The sequence below is a fragment of the Chelonoidis abingdonii genome, chromosome 3, assembly GCF_003597395.2.
Source record: "Chelonoidis abingdonii isolate Lonesome George chromosome 3, CheloAbing_2.0, whole genome shotgun sequence".
Taxonomy (NCBI): Eukaryota; Metazoa; Chordata; order Testudines; family Testudinidae; genus Chelonoidis; species Chelonoidis abingdonii.
This window is the reverse complement of record NC_133771.1, coordinates 193,641,959-193,659,324: the sequence shown is the minus strand read 5'-3', so window position 1 is coordinate 193,659,324 and position 17,366 is coordinate 193,641,959. Positions and strand designations below refer to the sequence as shown.

The window sequence follows — 17,366 nt, the reverse complement described above, 5'->3', positions numbered from 1 at the left end:
ATTTATGAAGAAGGGAACTAAAGTTTCCATTTCATCTACTGCTATTGTGTGGGTTTGAATTAAGAAGTGAGGTGGGGAAGGGAATCTGTTTTCACTGAATATGACTAAGCTAAATGGTTATATGATACATAAGACTAAATCATCCCCCACTTTGAGCTTGAAATGACAATAACGGGAAAACAGATCTTCAGCCCCCAAGAGAGGATACTGCAGAAGTCCTGGCCCCACTGAAATCAATTGAGTTTTTGCCATTGCCATGAGTGGAGCTGAGATTTTACCCAGGGTATGGTGGATTTGGGAAGGGAATTGACCATTGAAATCTATGGATGCTGTGACTGGCAGGGAAGAAGCCCACCAATCACTGGGCTTCTCCAGGGGTTTCACAGCTGCCACCATTGCTCCAAAGCATTGCCATGTGATATGCCATTTATATACATAGGCCTTCTCCATGGTGTTGAAATGCCACAGAAAGTAAGTTATTGCTACTTTTACAATGGTTTAGTTATTATTCCAGATTGTCTTGAGGTGGTATACATCACACACAGCTGCTATTCCCCCTGGCTGCTTACTATCCCCTCGCTCCACACCACCATCGCTGAGTAGAACACATCTACAGTGTCTGCAACAGGGGAGAGGCAGCTTCCTGGGGTGGTTGTGAAAAGGAAGCCACCCTCCACACACTTTCCCATTCTCCTCCAGGTTGTGTGAGCAGAGGGGAGCCCATAGCTTACAAGAAATATTTCTTCAGATATTTGTATTACTATAGCACCAAGAAATGTGAAAGGTCCTTTACAGCACATCCTTCTCCCGTTACCAACCTCAAAGCACAACCTGTCTCATCTCAAAAGGAAATTTTACAAGTGGCTGATTGCCATTTTTGCTATATAATGTGGTGAACTGTTGTTTGTGATGGGTGTATCTGTTAACTGTTATATTCCTATGACAGCTCAGAAATCCACAGTGGATACATTCGTGTAGAATCATAAAATATCAGGGTTGGAAGGGACCTCAGGAGGTCATCTAGTCCAACCCCCTGCTCAAAGCAGGACCCATTCCAAACTAAATCATCCCAGCCAGGGCTTTGTCAAGCCTGACCTTAAAAACCTCTAAGGAAGGAGATTCTACCACCTCCCTAGGTAACCCATTCCAGTGCTTCACCACCCCTCCTATGTTGAAAAAGGTTTTTCCTAATATCCAACCTAAACACTGTCCCCAGTGTCAACTTGAGACCATTATTCCTTGTTCTGTCAGTCTGCTCACCACTGGAACAGTCTAATCCATCCTACTTCTGAATCCTTCTTCAGGTAGATTGAGAGCAGCTATCAAATCCTCCCTGTACTTCTCTCTTCTGCAGACTAAACAATCACCAGTTCCCTCAGGACTCTCCTCAGAAGTCATGTAGCTCCAGCACCCCTATCAATTTTTCTGGTTACCTCTCGCGCTGGACTTTTCCGCATTTTTCCACAGCGCTTTCTGTAAGTGTGGGCCCAAAAACTTGGACATAGTTTTTATCCAAAATGATGCGCCTCACCAATGTCAAATAGTAAAACCCTAACCCCCCCCAGCCTCCCCCCTACACACAATCAAATACACCGAAATCCCCAAAGCACTGTCCTTGTTGAACCTCATCAGGTGTCTTGGGCCCATTCCTCTAATTTGTCTAGGTCCCTCTGTATCCTATCCCTACCCTCCAGCGTATCTACCACTCCTCCCAGTTTAGTGTCATCTGCAAACTTGCTGAGAGTGGAGTCCATGCCGTCCTCCAGATCATTAATAAAGATATTGAACAAAACCGGCCCCAGGACTGACCCTTGGGGCATACTCCACTTGATACTGGCTGCCAACTAGACATGGAGCCATTGATCACTACCCGTTGAGCCTGATGATCTAGCCAGCTTTCTATCCGCCTTATAGTCCATTCATCCAGCCCGTACTTCTTTAACTTTCTGGCAAGAATACTGTAGACCATATCCAAAGCTTTGCTAAAGTCAAGGAATAACGCATGCACTGCTTTCCCCTCATTCACAGAGCCAGTTATCTCCTCATAGAAGTCAACTAGGTTATTCAGGCATGATTTGCCCTTGGTGAATCCATGCTGACTGTTCCTGATCACTTTCCTCCCCTCTAAGTTCTTCAGAATTGATTCCTTGAGGACCTGCTCCATGTTTTTTCCAGGGATTGAGGTGAGGCTGACTGGTCTGTACGTCCCCGGATCCTCCTTCTTTCCTTTTTTTAAAGATGGGCACTACATTAGCCTTTTTCCAGTTATCCCGGACCTCCGCTGATCGCCGAGTTTTCAAACTTTTGTTTCTCTTGAGAATGGTTAAACTTTAGAGAAGCATATACAATAGATAAATTTGTTTTTTCTGTCATTTTGTTTAGTGTTTCTGATAACATTGTTCTCACAAATTTCATTGCACTTTTATCAAAAAGTATTTAACAGAAAAAATGCTTCATAGTCATTCCTCCCCATCCACATCTTAAACATATATGGGCTAAATGTTTTACTCCCTAGTTGAATTTTTTGTGAATGGTTGATTTTAATAGACATTTTGATTGTAGAGAAGTGAATTTTGTCAGTTGTATTAGTTGTATCTGCACCTGAATATTTCTGACATTGTTTATATGCATTTTAAATGCCCATGAATAAAAAATATATTAAAACTGTAAAAGTTCAATAATGGTTGCATCTGATAAAACACATTAGGATGTGGATGAAGAGTATTTTCTCTTGTATTCCTCCTCTGTGTACACTGAAAATCTACATACAAGATGATACACATAAATAAAGTAGTCAACGGTGTATGGAAAATAAGTGTTAAAGACTCCACAGGGGTGTATTGCAGGTTCCTGTACATAACTTTCCATTAAAAATGCCTCCTTTTTCAGATTGCAGTATCCTCACAGATGTTCTTAAGATAGGAACATCATAGAAATAATCTAGTATCAAAAAATGCCTTCCCCCAATATGTTCTATGTCTTAGAGCTTTGCAAAACTCTCTACTGGTCTCAATGGCATATGTTATAATTGTAATGGAATTTAAAAGAACAGATTTTAAGAGTAATAAATAGCTCAGATAAAATCACTGCATGCTGAGAAGTCTTATCAGTATGTGTTCCTTATATCAATTATTTATAGACTTGGCATTTCATACCTGGAAAAAAAAGATGCTGGAATGTGGAGTTTAATAGCTGTACTAAACATTTTTGGAAGAGTTCATTACATGTTAGAATAACTCTCATTCCTGGAAAAATATTCCAATTTTTCTACAAGGAATGAAGAGCATAGATCCGACACTGTTCCAACAACTGCAAAATCTTTATTGATACAATCTACTAACTTTTGCAAAATGGTGGACCCAATCAATTTGATCAGCTTAATTATCAGATACAAAGAACAAGATGTGCATGAAGATATGTAACCTTTCTTTTCAGACATAAATGAATGTGATGCCAACAACCCATGCGCACAACAATGCTACAATATACTTGGTTCTTTTATCTGCCAGTGTAATCCAGGATTTGAGTTAAGCAGTGACAGAATCAACTGTGAAGGTAAACTACGCTTTATACACAATGTCATAATAGAAAGATATTGATACATGATAAGTGCCATTTTCTGATTCTGCAATTTTTCTGAGAAGTTATTCTGTGAATTAAATGGTATGCGTGGTTCTAGTCAGACTGAGGTCTGACATCCCCATTAGTGGGTACAGTTTGCAGCTATAAAATTTGATATCATATTTTTGCACCTGCCAGAATGAATTGCAGACACGTGTGAGTAGTTGTACCTATATTCAGGTAGGTAGAGATACTGCTACTCAGACCATAGAATCATAGAATATCAGGGTTGGAAGGGACCTCAGGAGGTCATCTAGTCCAACCCACAGCTCAAAGCAGGATCAATTCCCAACTAAATTATCCCAGCCAGGGCTTTGTCAAGCCTGACCTTAAAAACCTCTAAGGAAGGAGAGTCCACCACCTCCCTAGGTAACCCATTCCAGTGCTTCACCACCCTCCTAGTAAAAAAGTTTTTCGTAATATCCAACCTAAACCTGCCCCACTGCAACTTGAGACCATTACTCCTTGTTCTGTCAACTGCTACCACTGAGAACAGTCTAGATCCATCCTCTCTGGAACCCCCTTTCAGGTAATTGAGAGCAGCTGTCAAATCCCTCCTCATTCTTCTCTTCTGCAGACTAAACAATCCCAGTTCCCTCAGCCTCTCCTCATGTCATGTGCTCCAGCCCCCTAATCATTTTTGTTGTCAGATGTGCACTCACAATTCAGTTGCAAGCACAAAATTGCATGTACACATTTTTCAGGGAACACCTGGGTCGGGGCACACACTTCTGAAAACTTACTCCTGAAACTAACTTGAACGGTATTTGATCTAATACAGAAGATCACGACAAACTAGAAATGAAGGCAAACCTAAACAAGGATAACTCTGTGTAGTGTAAAATTGCTCTAAACAAATCCTCTTAAACTTGTCATTCTAAAGAAGAAACAGTTGTGCCTTTGAGTTGCTTTTATGCAAGTGGATATCCAAACAGCATACATCTCCTGATAATTAAACAATTAGCACTTAATTTTCTCTGCCCGAACCCCACTGGTGTCCTCTAGGCAACTTTGGAGACATGGTGATCATAGGGAGCAGGAGCAAGCCTTCAACATGATGTCTCCAAAGAGCTCGCAGCCCAAGAGTAAAGGACTGAGCTCAGGTCTCCAATATGATAAGACACATTATGGTAATGTCAAGACACTCCCTAATTCTATTAATTCATCTATTTTTTCAGAAATATCACATAAGTTGTTAAATAAAATTAAATTCCATCCTAAATTGCTTTTGCTGACAACTAATCAATTAGGCAAAGCTACAAAAGCCAAAAGAGAATGGCATGCAGCCAATACTATTTGAAGGGAGAAAATGGTCCTTATCCTCTTCCCAAGAGCATTCACATTGATTACAGTGGGAGTTCCATACATATGTGAGGGCAAAACATTTCCCCTCAACTAAATATCTAAAGTGGTCAATGCTTTGATCAAGGGGGAAAAAATCACATTTTGGAACACTAAAAAATGACTTTCTAAAATTATTTTCCCAAACTTGTTCTGAAGGCTTTTCATTTAATCTCAGTTTCCTAGAGTATATTTCTTAAAAATCTGATCTTTAGAGATAGTTAAATATACCAGTAGAATTAGCTTTTTGGTGACAACTTTAAGTTGCTTAAGCATAGCATTCATTTCAGATTATGGAGAACTTCCTTCTTTCAGACTGGATATATTTTACTTCTTTTAAAGCTTAATGTGTAGTAATTGTAAATTAATATATTAATACTTCAACTACTTGCTCATATCGATTCCAATTAGGTGTGCGCGCACGCCATGCACAGCTGTTGGAAAGTTTCTCCCCTAGCAACATCCGTCGGGCCAGCTGTGGAGTCCCATGGAGCGGTGCCTGCATGGCGCTCAATATATACCCTTGCCAACCTAGCACCCCCACAGTTCCTTCTTACCACCCATTGATGATGTTGGAACTGTGGCATCTTGTTCTGCAAGTTCTCCACGTTTCCCTAGCTTTGGTAGATAGTTGTTGTTTGTTTTTTGTTGGTAGTTCTTTGTTTTTGTTTTAGTTAGTGGCAGTCAGGTTGGGGAGTTACCCTCTACCCCGACTATTTTTCTTCGGGGCTTCATGCCCAAGTCCCCGGGATTCAAGCCTTGTGAGTCCTGCTCCAAGCCTATGCCAACAGGCGACCCCTATGACTCTTGCCTAAGTATCCAGGGGGGGCTCACCAAGCTAAGAAGTGCAGGATCTGCAAGGGATTTCATCCTCGGACTAAAAAGGAGTGGGACTTTCACCTGAAGCAGCTCCTTATGGAGGTGGCACTTAGTCCCCAGCCTCCTTCGGCGTGGCAGGACCCAGCACCGAGTTCTTCGGTGTGCAGCACCCCAGTAGCAGTAGTGGAGGCAGCACCATGGTTGGACCCTGGCTGAGACCTGTGGCGCTGCTGCTCCCCGGCACTGAAGCCAGCAACATCGACGCATCACCGTTCCCACTCCCCAGTACCGAAGCGGCACTGAAAGCTAGAGAAGGGTGGCTCTCCTTCACAGAGACCCACTTCCCTGGAGCCAGCCACTGTGACATATCCCCGAGGGGAGAGCTCAGCAGCGAAGGTTGTGGAAATGGCACCATCAACTTCAGCCCCAAGGAGGGAACCGTTGAATCTGGTGCCATTGGACTCCCCAGCCCGCAGCATTGTGGAAGTCCAGCTGCTTTCCACCCCTCACACCTTTGTGGCTGCAAGGGACCTCATCGCCATGATGCCATCAAGGTCCCCTCTGCTCCCTGCTAAGTCTTCGGTGCCATAGTGGATGGCATCGTCTCAAGGCAAGCCAGCATTGTTCTGACCTTCGGCACCATCAGCTCCATTGGTCGAGCCTCAGCACCACTCCCACTCCCGGCACCACTCCTGTTCCCAGCACCTCTTGGAGTCCCAGCACCTCTCTCCATCATGACACTGGTCGGACTCGCGGCATCGCTCTGGTTCCTGTCAATGCTCCCAATCACGGTGCCGCTCCACCCGCCGGTCACAGAGCAGGTCCCAGAACCAGCACAAATTCCAGTGCCGTTCATCATCTTGATGCAGCTCCAGCCACAGTACCTCTCCAGATCCCGGTACCGCTGCATGCCCTGACACCGGTCCCCACTGTCTCGGCACCACTCTCTTTCTCCTTGACATCGCTCACCAGCGCAGATTTGCTCAGCACTGCCCTGGCCCTCATGGTCCGGTTCTCCTTCCTTGGAGGTGGGATTGCAGTTTTCAGACCAGGACTGCTGCCAGTTGGACTGTGGCTGCCCTGAAGTGAGGGCAGGACCATGGCAGCGCACAGGCAGGGGCCCACCCTGTGGCTGTTCTGGACCCCATGGGCATACCACCAGGCCCAGGGTGCACAGTGTGATGCTTCCTGGTTGGCCACTTCTGAACCATAAGTACCTCCCACGGTCAGCCCACTCCTGGGAGTGTGGAGATGTCATGACCCCTCCCACCTTGAGATCCCCTCTGACTCCAGTTCCCTTGGGCCTTCGGTCAGCGACGCAGGGCATCGGGCCCCCATGGCACGGGGGAGTCAGGATGACTCTCTCCCCCTGTGGCCTCTTCATCCTCCTTCCTGATGCGGCTGTGGTGGGCACTTCTATCTCTGGGGCCACCCCCCATAGATATCCGTGCTTATCAGAACCTCCTGCTCAGGGTGGCACGCAACATGAACCTGCAGGCAGAGGAGGTGGTGGAATTGGAGGACCCAGTGGTGGACATTTTGGCCCAAGAAGATCTGTCAAGGGTGGCCCTGCCCCTCATCAAGACCTTCCAGACCAATGCCAAAACCATCTGGCCTCTATTCCCCCTCAGCCAAGGGAGTCAAATGTAAATACTTTGTCCCCTTGAAGGGGTATGACTATTTGTTCAAGCACCCACAGCCCTGCTCACTGGTAGTTGTGGCCATGAATGAGAAAGAGAGGCTCAGTGCCCAAGTTGAAGGACGCCAAGCAGCTGGACATGTTTGGCCACAAGGTGTACTCCACGGGTGGGCTCCAGCTCTGAATTGCCAATCAGTAAACACTCCTGAGCTGCTACAACTTGAACTCCTGGAACTCCATGCTGAAGTTCAAGGAGCTTATGCCTCCTGAGTCCAGGGACTGGGGCCCTTGTTGATGAGGGCAAGATGGTGGCATGGACCTCTTTACAGGCCTCATTGGACACTGTAGACTTGGCCACGCATACCTTGTCCTCGGGGATTGCCATGAGGCGCACTTCCTGGCTACAAGCCTCTGGCCTGCTACCTGAGGTTCAGCAGACACTGCAGGACCTAGCCTTTGATGGGGAGGCCCTGTTCATGGAGCAGACTAACTCTAGGCTCAAGCGACCCTGAAGTCTCTGGGTATGCACACCCCAGCAACCCAGCAGAAGCATTTCAAGCCCCAACAGCCGCAGCAGCACTCCTACCCTCCTTGTCCAAGGCAGGACTTTTACAGGTGATTGGGGCAGAATGGCAGGAGGAAGTCCTCCAACCCCCCATCATCAGGTTCCTAGCAGGCCTTTTGAAGGGACGCCCAGTGACGGCATACCAGACTTACCCTCGGATCCTTCCTCACCTTTTTTTAATAGTTTATCCTATTTCCACCCACCCNAAACTGCAGAAGAGGGAAGCTACAAAACACTGCCAGGTGCAGACGAGGCCGCCTGTGTGAAAGCAAGGGGGGAGGATGGAGGAAAGCCAAGTTCCTGTGATAAGCAAGCGGGTGTGCCCAGCTTGCAAGCAAGAACAAAATGCCCCAATTAAAGGGGCACCCAGGCCTGTGGGCCTGGGGTAATTCCTACACCAGAGAAAACCCTTCAAGCCTCAGCTGGTGCTACAGCAGAGGCAATACCAACCCCACCCTAGGCAGGATACTAACCACGGGAGAGACATGAATTCCAGGCATAGTCCTTCTAACCCTCTCTCAGGCCAGGGGCAGGTCCCAACCAAGCCATCATCGGAACCCAAACAAGGCTTTTGAAGGGACGCCTGAGGATTGCGTACCAGCCACGACTGCTGATCCTTCCCCCCATTTTTTGAACTGTCCATCCCACTTCTACCGTGCATTGTCCCATATAACATCGAACTGCTGGGTTCTTCCCATGGTAGAAGTGGGATATTCTCTCCAGTTAAGCTCCTCCCCTCCCTCCCACCCCCCTTCCCTATCCCTCTTCAGGGTCCTCTCTCACAAGCAGTCCTTATTCAGGAGGCTCAGACACTCCTCACCATGGAGGCGATAGAGGAGGTTCCATGAGTACTAAGAGGCAAGGGGTTTTGTGTCCTTTCTTCCTGGCATCCAGAACATGCTTGCAGACCGTCTCAGCAGGACCTTCCACTCTCACGAGTGGTCTCTCTGACAGGATGTCATCCACCTCATCTTCCAAGGGTGAGGGTTTCCCCAGGTCGACCTGTTTACCGCTTGCAGCAACGGAAAGTGCCCAGCATTCTGCTCTATCCAAGGTCGCAGCCTGGGCTCCCTCACAGTCGCATTTCTCCTTCCCTGGACAGGTTGCCTGCTCTACACCTTCCCTCCATTCCCCCTGGTGCACAAGGTCCTGCTCAAGATCCGCAGGGATGGGGTGAGGGTGATTCTGTAGCTTCAGAGTCCTTCCCTACCTGCTCACTCAGGACCACGGTCACCTCTGTCATCCCGACCTGCGGTCCCTCCACCTCACGGCTTGGAAATTGCATGGCTGAACCCCATGGAGCTTCTATGTTCAGACCCCGTAAGGCTGGCAGCAGGAAGCTCTCTACTCAAGCCACATATCTGGCAATTTAGAAACGGTTTTCATGTTGGTGTGACTAGCTCTGCACACACAACCTCCAAGTGCCGGTGCTCCTCATTTTGGAGTACCTCTTGCACCTGAAACAGCAAGGCCTGATGGCATCCTCCATGCAGGTTCACCTCGCTGCCATCTCAGCTTTTCACCAAGGCGTGTCTGGCCATTCTGTCTTCGCCAACCCACTAGTTGGTCGCTTTCTCAAAGGCTTGGACCATCTCAGTCCTCAGATCCAGCAGCCTATCCCTGCATAGGACCTTAACCTGGTCCTTTCACGACTCATGGGGCCCCCATTTGAACCACTGGGCACCTGCTCCCTCCTGTATCTTTCCTGGAAGACAGCTTTGCTGGTTGCCATTATGTCAGCAAGACGTGTCTCCAAGTTGAAGGCCCTCACCTCAGAACCGCCTTACACGGTCTTCCACAAGGATAAGGTACAACTCAGACTACACCTAGTCTTTCTCCCAAGGTGATGTCGGCCTTTCGCACAAACCAGGATTGTTTCTTGCCCATTTTTTACCCGAAACCTCATACTGGTCCCCGGCAACAGTGGCTGCATTCTCTCGATGTCCACAGGGCCCTAGCTTTCTACCTTGAGTGTGCTGACCCCAGCTTTCACCGCACAGTCGACTAGGGCCCAGGCCTCATCAGCGGCATTCCTGGCCCAGGTACCGATCTAAGAAATCTGCAGGGCAGCAATTTGGTTTTTGGTGCATACCTTCGCCTCACATTACGCCATCGTTCGGCACACCAGAGACGATGCAGCTTTTGGTAGAGCAGTGATACAGTCAACATTCCTTCACTCCAACCCCACGCCCTAGATAAGGCTTGGGAGTCACCTAATTGGAATTGATATGAGCAAGCACTCGAAGAAGAAAAAATGGTTACTCACCTTTGTAACTGTTGTTCTTCACGCTGTGTTGCTCATATCCATTCCAAACCCACCCCTCTTCCCCGCTGTTGGAGTAGCTGGCAAGAAGGAACTGAGGGGGTGCCGAGTTGTCAGGGTCACATATTGAGCACCATGCAGGCACCACTCTTGGGGCTCCACAGCCGATCCAACAGATGCTGCTAGGGGAAAAACTTTCAGACAGCCATGCATGTGGTGCATGCATACCTAATTGGAATGGACATGAGCAACACATCTCGAAGAACAACGGTTACAATGGTGAGTAACCATTTTTTTCTGTGAGAAGATAGGTTTTTAAGACAATAAGTTCAAACTATTTTTCTGTTCTGCAGATATTGATGAATGCAGAACTTCAAGTTACATATGCCAGTATCAGTGTGTCAATGAACCAGGGAAATTTTCATGCATCTGCCCTGAGGGATACCAGGTGGTAGGAGCTAGAACATGTCAAGGTAAGTGTACTGATCTTTAACATTTTAAACTACTGCAATATTAACATTTAAAACAAGACTATGACTGCAAGTTTTGTGTGTGTGTGTGTATCTGTTGTAACAGCATTACCCATACACTAGAGTAAGAGAGAGTACAACATTGCTTGACAATTGCCACATAACTTACATGAGTTACATTTTATTAAAAATTCTGGTCTCTCTCTTGGGATTTTTATGATTTCAGAACACAATTTTCAAACTTGGGTGTGTAGTAAATTTAGATCCCTACTTCCATAGTTAGACACTTAAACAAGCAGCCTGATACACAGAGAGATGAGTACCTCTGAAAATCAAGCCAGTTGTTCAGGTATCTAAATATGGATTTACATCAGCTGTTCCATTTTACACAGACTCCTGAGTCACATCACACCATAAGTGAAAGACAACTGTTCTTTTCAGTAACAGAAAAAAGGTGCGAGAATTTTTCAAAAGCATATTGAATGTATAGTATATTTATAAAACAAAACAAATGTACATATATCAACATTCAAATCATTTTTCTTTCCCTTCTGCTGCTACAGGCCCGAGGGGGCTTATGTTAAATACATGAAGTGATCTCTCTCTCCTGGGCAAGTACTCTGTATTGTGAAATCAAGCAAACAGCACAGTATACTAATTATAAGAGCTGTATGCTACATAAGCCAGAAAATTGTTGAAGCAATCTTGATTTTTAGAATTTAATAATTTTGCAACTTATTCTCAATAAAGAACAAGGAAATAACACAAATGGATTCTCTGTCACTATTTTGGAGGCTCCGCAGTATCTCCATAACTGAAGTTGTAACTAAGCTTCTGTTTTAAATCTGAATATGACAGTTCTTATCTGTCCCTCCACCAGAAATTTCTGATGCATACTGTCTTCTTAGACTAGATTGGTTTTGTTTGTTTGTTTGTTGTTAATTAGAGCTTAATTTGATAAAATATTTTGTAGAATTTTTTATTTTGGTTTTGAAAGAGTAATTTTTTTTAGAAACATCTCCTTTAAGAGATTTGGTCTAGAAACTTTAAACTTATTTCATTCAGTTCTTCTCAAGGATAATGAGTACTTTCGAGTATTTTAAGGATGGATAGGTGATTAATTTTAGAGGGTTATTTGTTACTATTATTTGGTGTTTTGAAACCTTTGGTATGTTTTGGGAGAAATTGTGGATTCAGCTAACCCTTCAGACTTGTGTGATCTCATTTGTGCAACTTTTTTAAAAAAAAAAGTGGTGAACATTAATACTGACTACATGAGCAGAAAGTGCACTAGTCATTATTTCCTTAACATCCACACCTCTCCATAACCCAGCGTTCCCCTTTCCTGCACTTTTTCTGCTCCAGACACTCTCAGCTCCACCTACAGCTACTCTCTCCTAACTCATAGCTCCCATCAGGAAGGTCAGAGAATGGTGAATCTTCACAAACCCACTCATTGCCCTTAAACCCTTGCTCTTTGATATAGCAGCTTTTCCAGCACCACTCTTAGAAGATTCTCCCTGATTCTCCAAACTCCTCTCTGGTGAGATAGAGCAGATACTGCTGTGCTTTGCTTTCTGGAACAGGGTCTTCACCTTGTGCAAGAAGTGAAAGTATAAGAGGCAGGTGAGGGAAGATTTTCTCAAACACACCCAATCCCATCAGAAAAGCAGAATCTCCATTCCTGTCTCTGATGATTTGAAGCCTTGTGGCATATTTACTTCCCTACCAGTCATGCAAGACAAAGATGACTTGATGTTTAGAACAAGCCACAGTGTACAGATCAATGGGGTTGGCATGACATACACTGAATGCAACACATCACAGGAGCCCAGCACAGGGCAGCTGGGCTCCAACGTCATTTAGAGAATAAGTTCTGGGCATTGTAGGTATAGGTACAGTGGGGCACAAAGGCTGGGAGAGAAGAAACAGCAGGCACAGCAAACTGGCAGAACCACTAGAAGGCATATGGATAGAGGCAGGAGACTGTAAAGTAACGAAGGTCGGTGAGGCTCACTGAGCCAATTGTGGCCCTGGATGGGTACAGGGAATGTCAAAACCCCAATTCACCCAAGTGACCTGTCAGTGCTGGAGCACAGGAACTGCCTCTTCCCCAGAATCAATCTACTACCTTCCTTACTGCCACCCATACAGAGTTTAAGTGTTCTACCAGCTTCAGGTTCAAGAAACCTATGAAAGAAAGGTGGTTGGGGGGAAACCCTGGGTGAAATTTGCACGTATCTGTGTTTTAAACACTTTCTATAAAACCCAGGGTATTCTCAGATTAAACAAAAATTGAAAGTTAAAGATGAAAAATATATCAGTTAAATAAAGCCTCATTGGCAGTTAGGATGTTCTATATATATAAAAAATAAAATAAGCCTTTGAAAACCAGGCAACTCATAAATGAGGCCCCACAAACCAAGCCTGATCCTCTTCCTCTATTGATGCCCACCCTTTACCTGTCCACCAGAAATCTTCCTTCTAACAACAAATATCTCACCAAGCTGTGTTGTTATGAACTAAGACTCTTAATACATTGGAACATTTGTACTATATAGTATAATTTAATATATTTTTTTAGTCTATTGCATTGGTTCTCAAAACAAATTTTCTGCAGACCACTTGAAAATTGCTGAGGGTCTTGGTTGACCACTTAATGATCTTTCCAAATGTTGTTTATACCATTAGCTAACTGTTGTAAAGCGCTTTAGATAAAAGTGCTATATAAAAAAACCCTGAATAATAATAAACTTTTTTGTTCTACAGATAAAAACACACAACTCATATTTTAATATCAGTAGTATTACCTTTCTAATGCAATGGATGTGCCCTCTCTCCCCCGCCGCAGCAGCCTCCGAGCTGGGGCTGGGAAGGAGGGCCGTCTCTCCCTGGCAGCCTCAGTCCTGGAGATGGGGAAAGTCATCACTTTCTCTGGCCGCCACAGCCCTGCACATCCCAAATTATCCCCACCCTCTCTTCTCACCCCACTGCCTGCTCACACCTACCTCTTATTCCTCCAAAACCACCACCTCACCTTACAAGTGCGTCTTCTCCAGGGTCCAGGCACCTAATTAGTGGAGCCACACCTGCGCGGCTCCACTAATTAGGTGGGTGGCCCTTCATTCTCTCATGTGCAGCTGCCCAGCTGCACACCTTAGAGGGAACTACCCAGGGACCACCTGAATGGAGCTCACGGACCACTGGTGGTCCATGGACCACAGTTTGAAAACCTCTGGTCTATTGGATGTGTTCAGTCAATTTAAACCAAGAGTCAACTTGATAAATACATTCGGTTTCAGCATAGAAAAATCCTACTCCAGAAGGCCTTCGAAGAGAGGTGGGGAGCAGGGGGTGTTGGGTTTCCTCAGTGCAGAAGCAGGAGGCATTTTGTTTGTTTTTAAACTAAAACACTCCCTTATAGGTTTTTTCATACCAACTTTGCATTCCATCTACATTTACTTAGATTGGGAATTGATGTGGTTCCTTCCTTCCTATCTAGATATAAATGAATGTGAGACTACTAATGAATGCAGAGAGGATGAAATGTGCTGGAATTATCATGGTGGATTTCGTTGTTACCCAAGAAATCCTTGTCAAGAACCTTATGTCCTGACATCTGAGAAGTAAGAAAAACCACACATAGTTTGTAGGATTATCCTTAATAGGCAGCATTACTAATTACAACTGAAAGAGACTCATGCTAGTTTACACATGAACCAAGTTTGATCCATTTTTGTTTGTTTTTCAGTCGCTGTGTTTGCCCAGTTTCCAATGCCATTTGTCGAGAGCTGCCATACTCTATTGTGTACAAATACATGAGCATCCGGTCAGACAGAACTGTGCCCTCTGATATCTTCCAAATTCAGGCAACAACTATTTACCCCAATACTATAAACACTTTCCGGATTAAGTCTGGAAACGAAAATGGAGAATTCTATCTGCGAGTAAGTATTGTAGTGGGCCAGACCAGTGCAAGCATGCAAAGAGAATTGGGAGACATGTTGGTAAAGCCAGTGCTACAGTGCTTTGGCTGTTTTTCATAGCCATAAAAACAATTCTGCCCTGTAAAAAATGGTATTTTGACATCCTATATTTATTGTCTCTCTATAATTTCCCTATCAAATGTGCTAAGTTTACAAGTAAAAAGATGTTCTCTTCTATTAGCCCTGCAAACTCAATCTCTGAGGTTCTTTTCATTCAGTGCATCATCACTGATAATAAGGTTCAGCAATACAAATTAAGACCCATGTGAACCCATTGTCTTCAAATTATGTTCCCTTTCATAAGAGGATTTCATAAGTATTCACTATAATCATCTGGAAAATAAATACAAATGCAAGTCCTTGAAGAAAAAAGGAGAACTATAAAGACTGCTGTGGTCCTCAGAGCTATAGATGCCCAAATGACGATATGGCAACCAAACGGCTAGGCGAAGAATTCTTTGGTACTGGAAAATGAACTACTAGACTGCTGGTTTGGGGAAACTGAGATGTGATTTAGTGACTGTCTGTCCTTGGGACTAAAAGAAGCCCTCAGTGTAACAGGTCAAAGCTGATGTTCAATTATGACTCTTATAAGGCAAAGCCATGCTGCGACTGGGGAGGAGGATGTGCTGCTCTGTGCACAACATGGTGTCTGTAGGCATTAAGTCCCTGAAAGGGGGAATGAGGGAAGGGCTTCACCTCTCTACTTCAGCTGCTTAAATATACCCACAATAGATATCGTAGCATGCAGAGAGGGCAGGGACATGCCCCTTGAGGGGTTGCTATCCCTGCCAGGGGTCCAGATGGCACCTCTCTACATCTTGCATTCCCAAGGTCAGCACCCAGATTATGACTGTCCTGCATTTGACGGGGAGAGTTATGAAAGGATTTCTTATGCCTCACTCTGTTTCCCAGTGTATCTGTACTATAGTGGTCACCGTTGGCTCTTAGCTTTTAATATATTTTATTTGCATGACATTTCTTTTCTCTGCTGTAAAAAGTAAAAACTGCCATAGTCTGGGATCTAATGCTCTGACCTCAGACCAGAGCTGGATTAATAATATATGGAGCTATGCCTATCCCATAGAACTAGATGGGACCTTGGAAGGTCATTGAGTCCAACCTCCTACTTTTGTTAGGAGAACTAAGTATTGTCCTTAACAGGTCTTCCCCCACCCATGATCCCTAAATGGCTCCTGCAAGGATTGAACTCATAATCCTGGGTTTAGGAGGCCAATGCTCAAACCACTGAGCTATCCGTCCCCATGGGTGTAAGTGCTATAAATCCATACCTATGGCCCCCAACTTCTTCACTCATGCTGCACTGAGAATCTCAGCTTTCATTAAAATATACATAACATATTATGATGGAGTGGTAGCAACACCGCAGTTAAGGCTGCAGCAAAGGTTTCATTTTGACAGGGTTTGAAGATCTTTATTTTTCAGAAGTGTTATAAAAGTTTCAGGAAACAAAACACAGACATTAGAATTCACATGTTATTTGACCGTTTTGTGATGGGTCTCTGTAGACTGGGCTGATGCAAATGGAGTAATAAGATGTCAGAAACAACTACTTTTTAAAATGTTTGAAAGAGGTCTCACCTTTCTCTGGTCCCTTTTGGAAAATTATTTGTAAGCTCCTGAGATCCAATTTTTGTCTCACATACTACCTTACATGTGCTATCTATAATCATCAAAACTAGGTTTAATATTGTTATAGTTATTTTAAAAAGTTAAAATAATGCTTGTGTTATGCATTTTGATGATGTCTGAGATTAATTATCTTACAGGGAAGCAATGTATATAGGCAGCATCTGGACATAACTAAAGAATGATTTCAGATTTGCCTGAATGAAACAGTTTTATCTTTGCTATATTTTTTTTTTCAGCAAACAAGTGCAATAAGTGCAATGCTCGTACTGGTGAAATCACTATCGGGACCAAGAGAACATATTGTAGATCTGGAGATGCTGACGGTCAACAGTTTGAACTATCGTACAAGTTCAGTGCTAAGATTAACAATAATAGTGGGATCTTACTCATTTTAGTTATTTACCCTTCACAGGCACCTAAAGCAGCCAAAGAATATTATCTTAAAGAAAGCACTTACTATTTTATTTATAGATTTTGCTTTTTTTTTAAGATTTATTTAGTAAATCAATATCTATAATCAACACATTATACCTGTTATTCAAAATTAATACGTGTGTTCCATATTATAATGTGGGTGTTGTCACTTGCTGTATAAAGACTAAAGTCTTGCCTTAATTACTGTACTTGGATTAGACATCTACATATTAGACTTTTGTACAAGAAATATATGCTTACACTATTTTTTAAAACTTCATTTTTCCTAGCCAAGTAGTCATACAATTAAAAGGTGATCTCCTGTGTTGTTTATAATAGATTTTAAGTTCTAGCACAGTTACATTGAATCTCAAAAAGGATAATATAGCATTAATGAAATACAAAATAAAAGCTTTCTAATAGGTTACAATCTATTTCTCCTTTTTAATTGCCTTGTAAGAAAGGATAAAGGTCAATAAAAATTTATTTTTTAGACACTTATGTCCTATCAAGTTGGTTTTTTAATCTGATGTGGCGTAAATGAACATTGCAAAAAATATTTAGCATTACATGTTTCTTAAGGATCTGAAACTCT

General features: G+C 43.9%; 1 protein-coding gene across 3 annotated transcripts in view; it reads left to right on the top strand.

Moving 5' to 3' along the window:
* EFEMP1 (EGF containing fibulin extracellular matrix protein 1) overlaps nt 1–16,865 on the top strand; it is an 85,491-nt gene extending 68,626 nt beyond the window's left edge. For all 3 annotated transcript variants that reach the window (XM_032780565.2, XM_032780564.2, XM_032780567.2), the window contains exons 7-11: nt 3,436–3,555; nt 10,602–10,721; nt 14,221–14,344; nt 14,470–14,665; nt 16,594–16,865. In XM_032780565.2, coding sequence (XP_032636456.1) covers nt 3,436–3,555; nt 10,602–10,721; nt 14,221–14,344; nt 14,470–14,665; nt 16,594–16,752 — 719 coding nt within the window. In that variant the 3' untranslated portion in view covers nt 16,753–16,865. The remainder of the gene's footprint in view (nt 1–3,435; nt 3,556–10,601; nt 10,722–14,220; nt 14,345–14,469; nt 14,666–16,593) is intronic.
* Nucleotides 16,866–17,366: the final 501 nt, after the last annotated feature.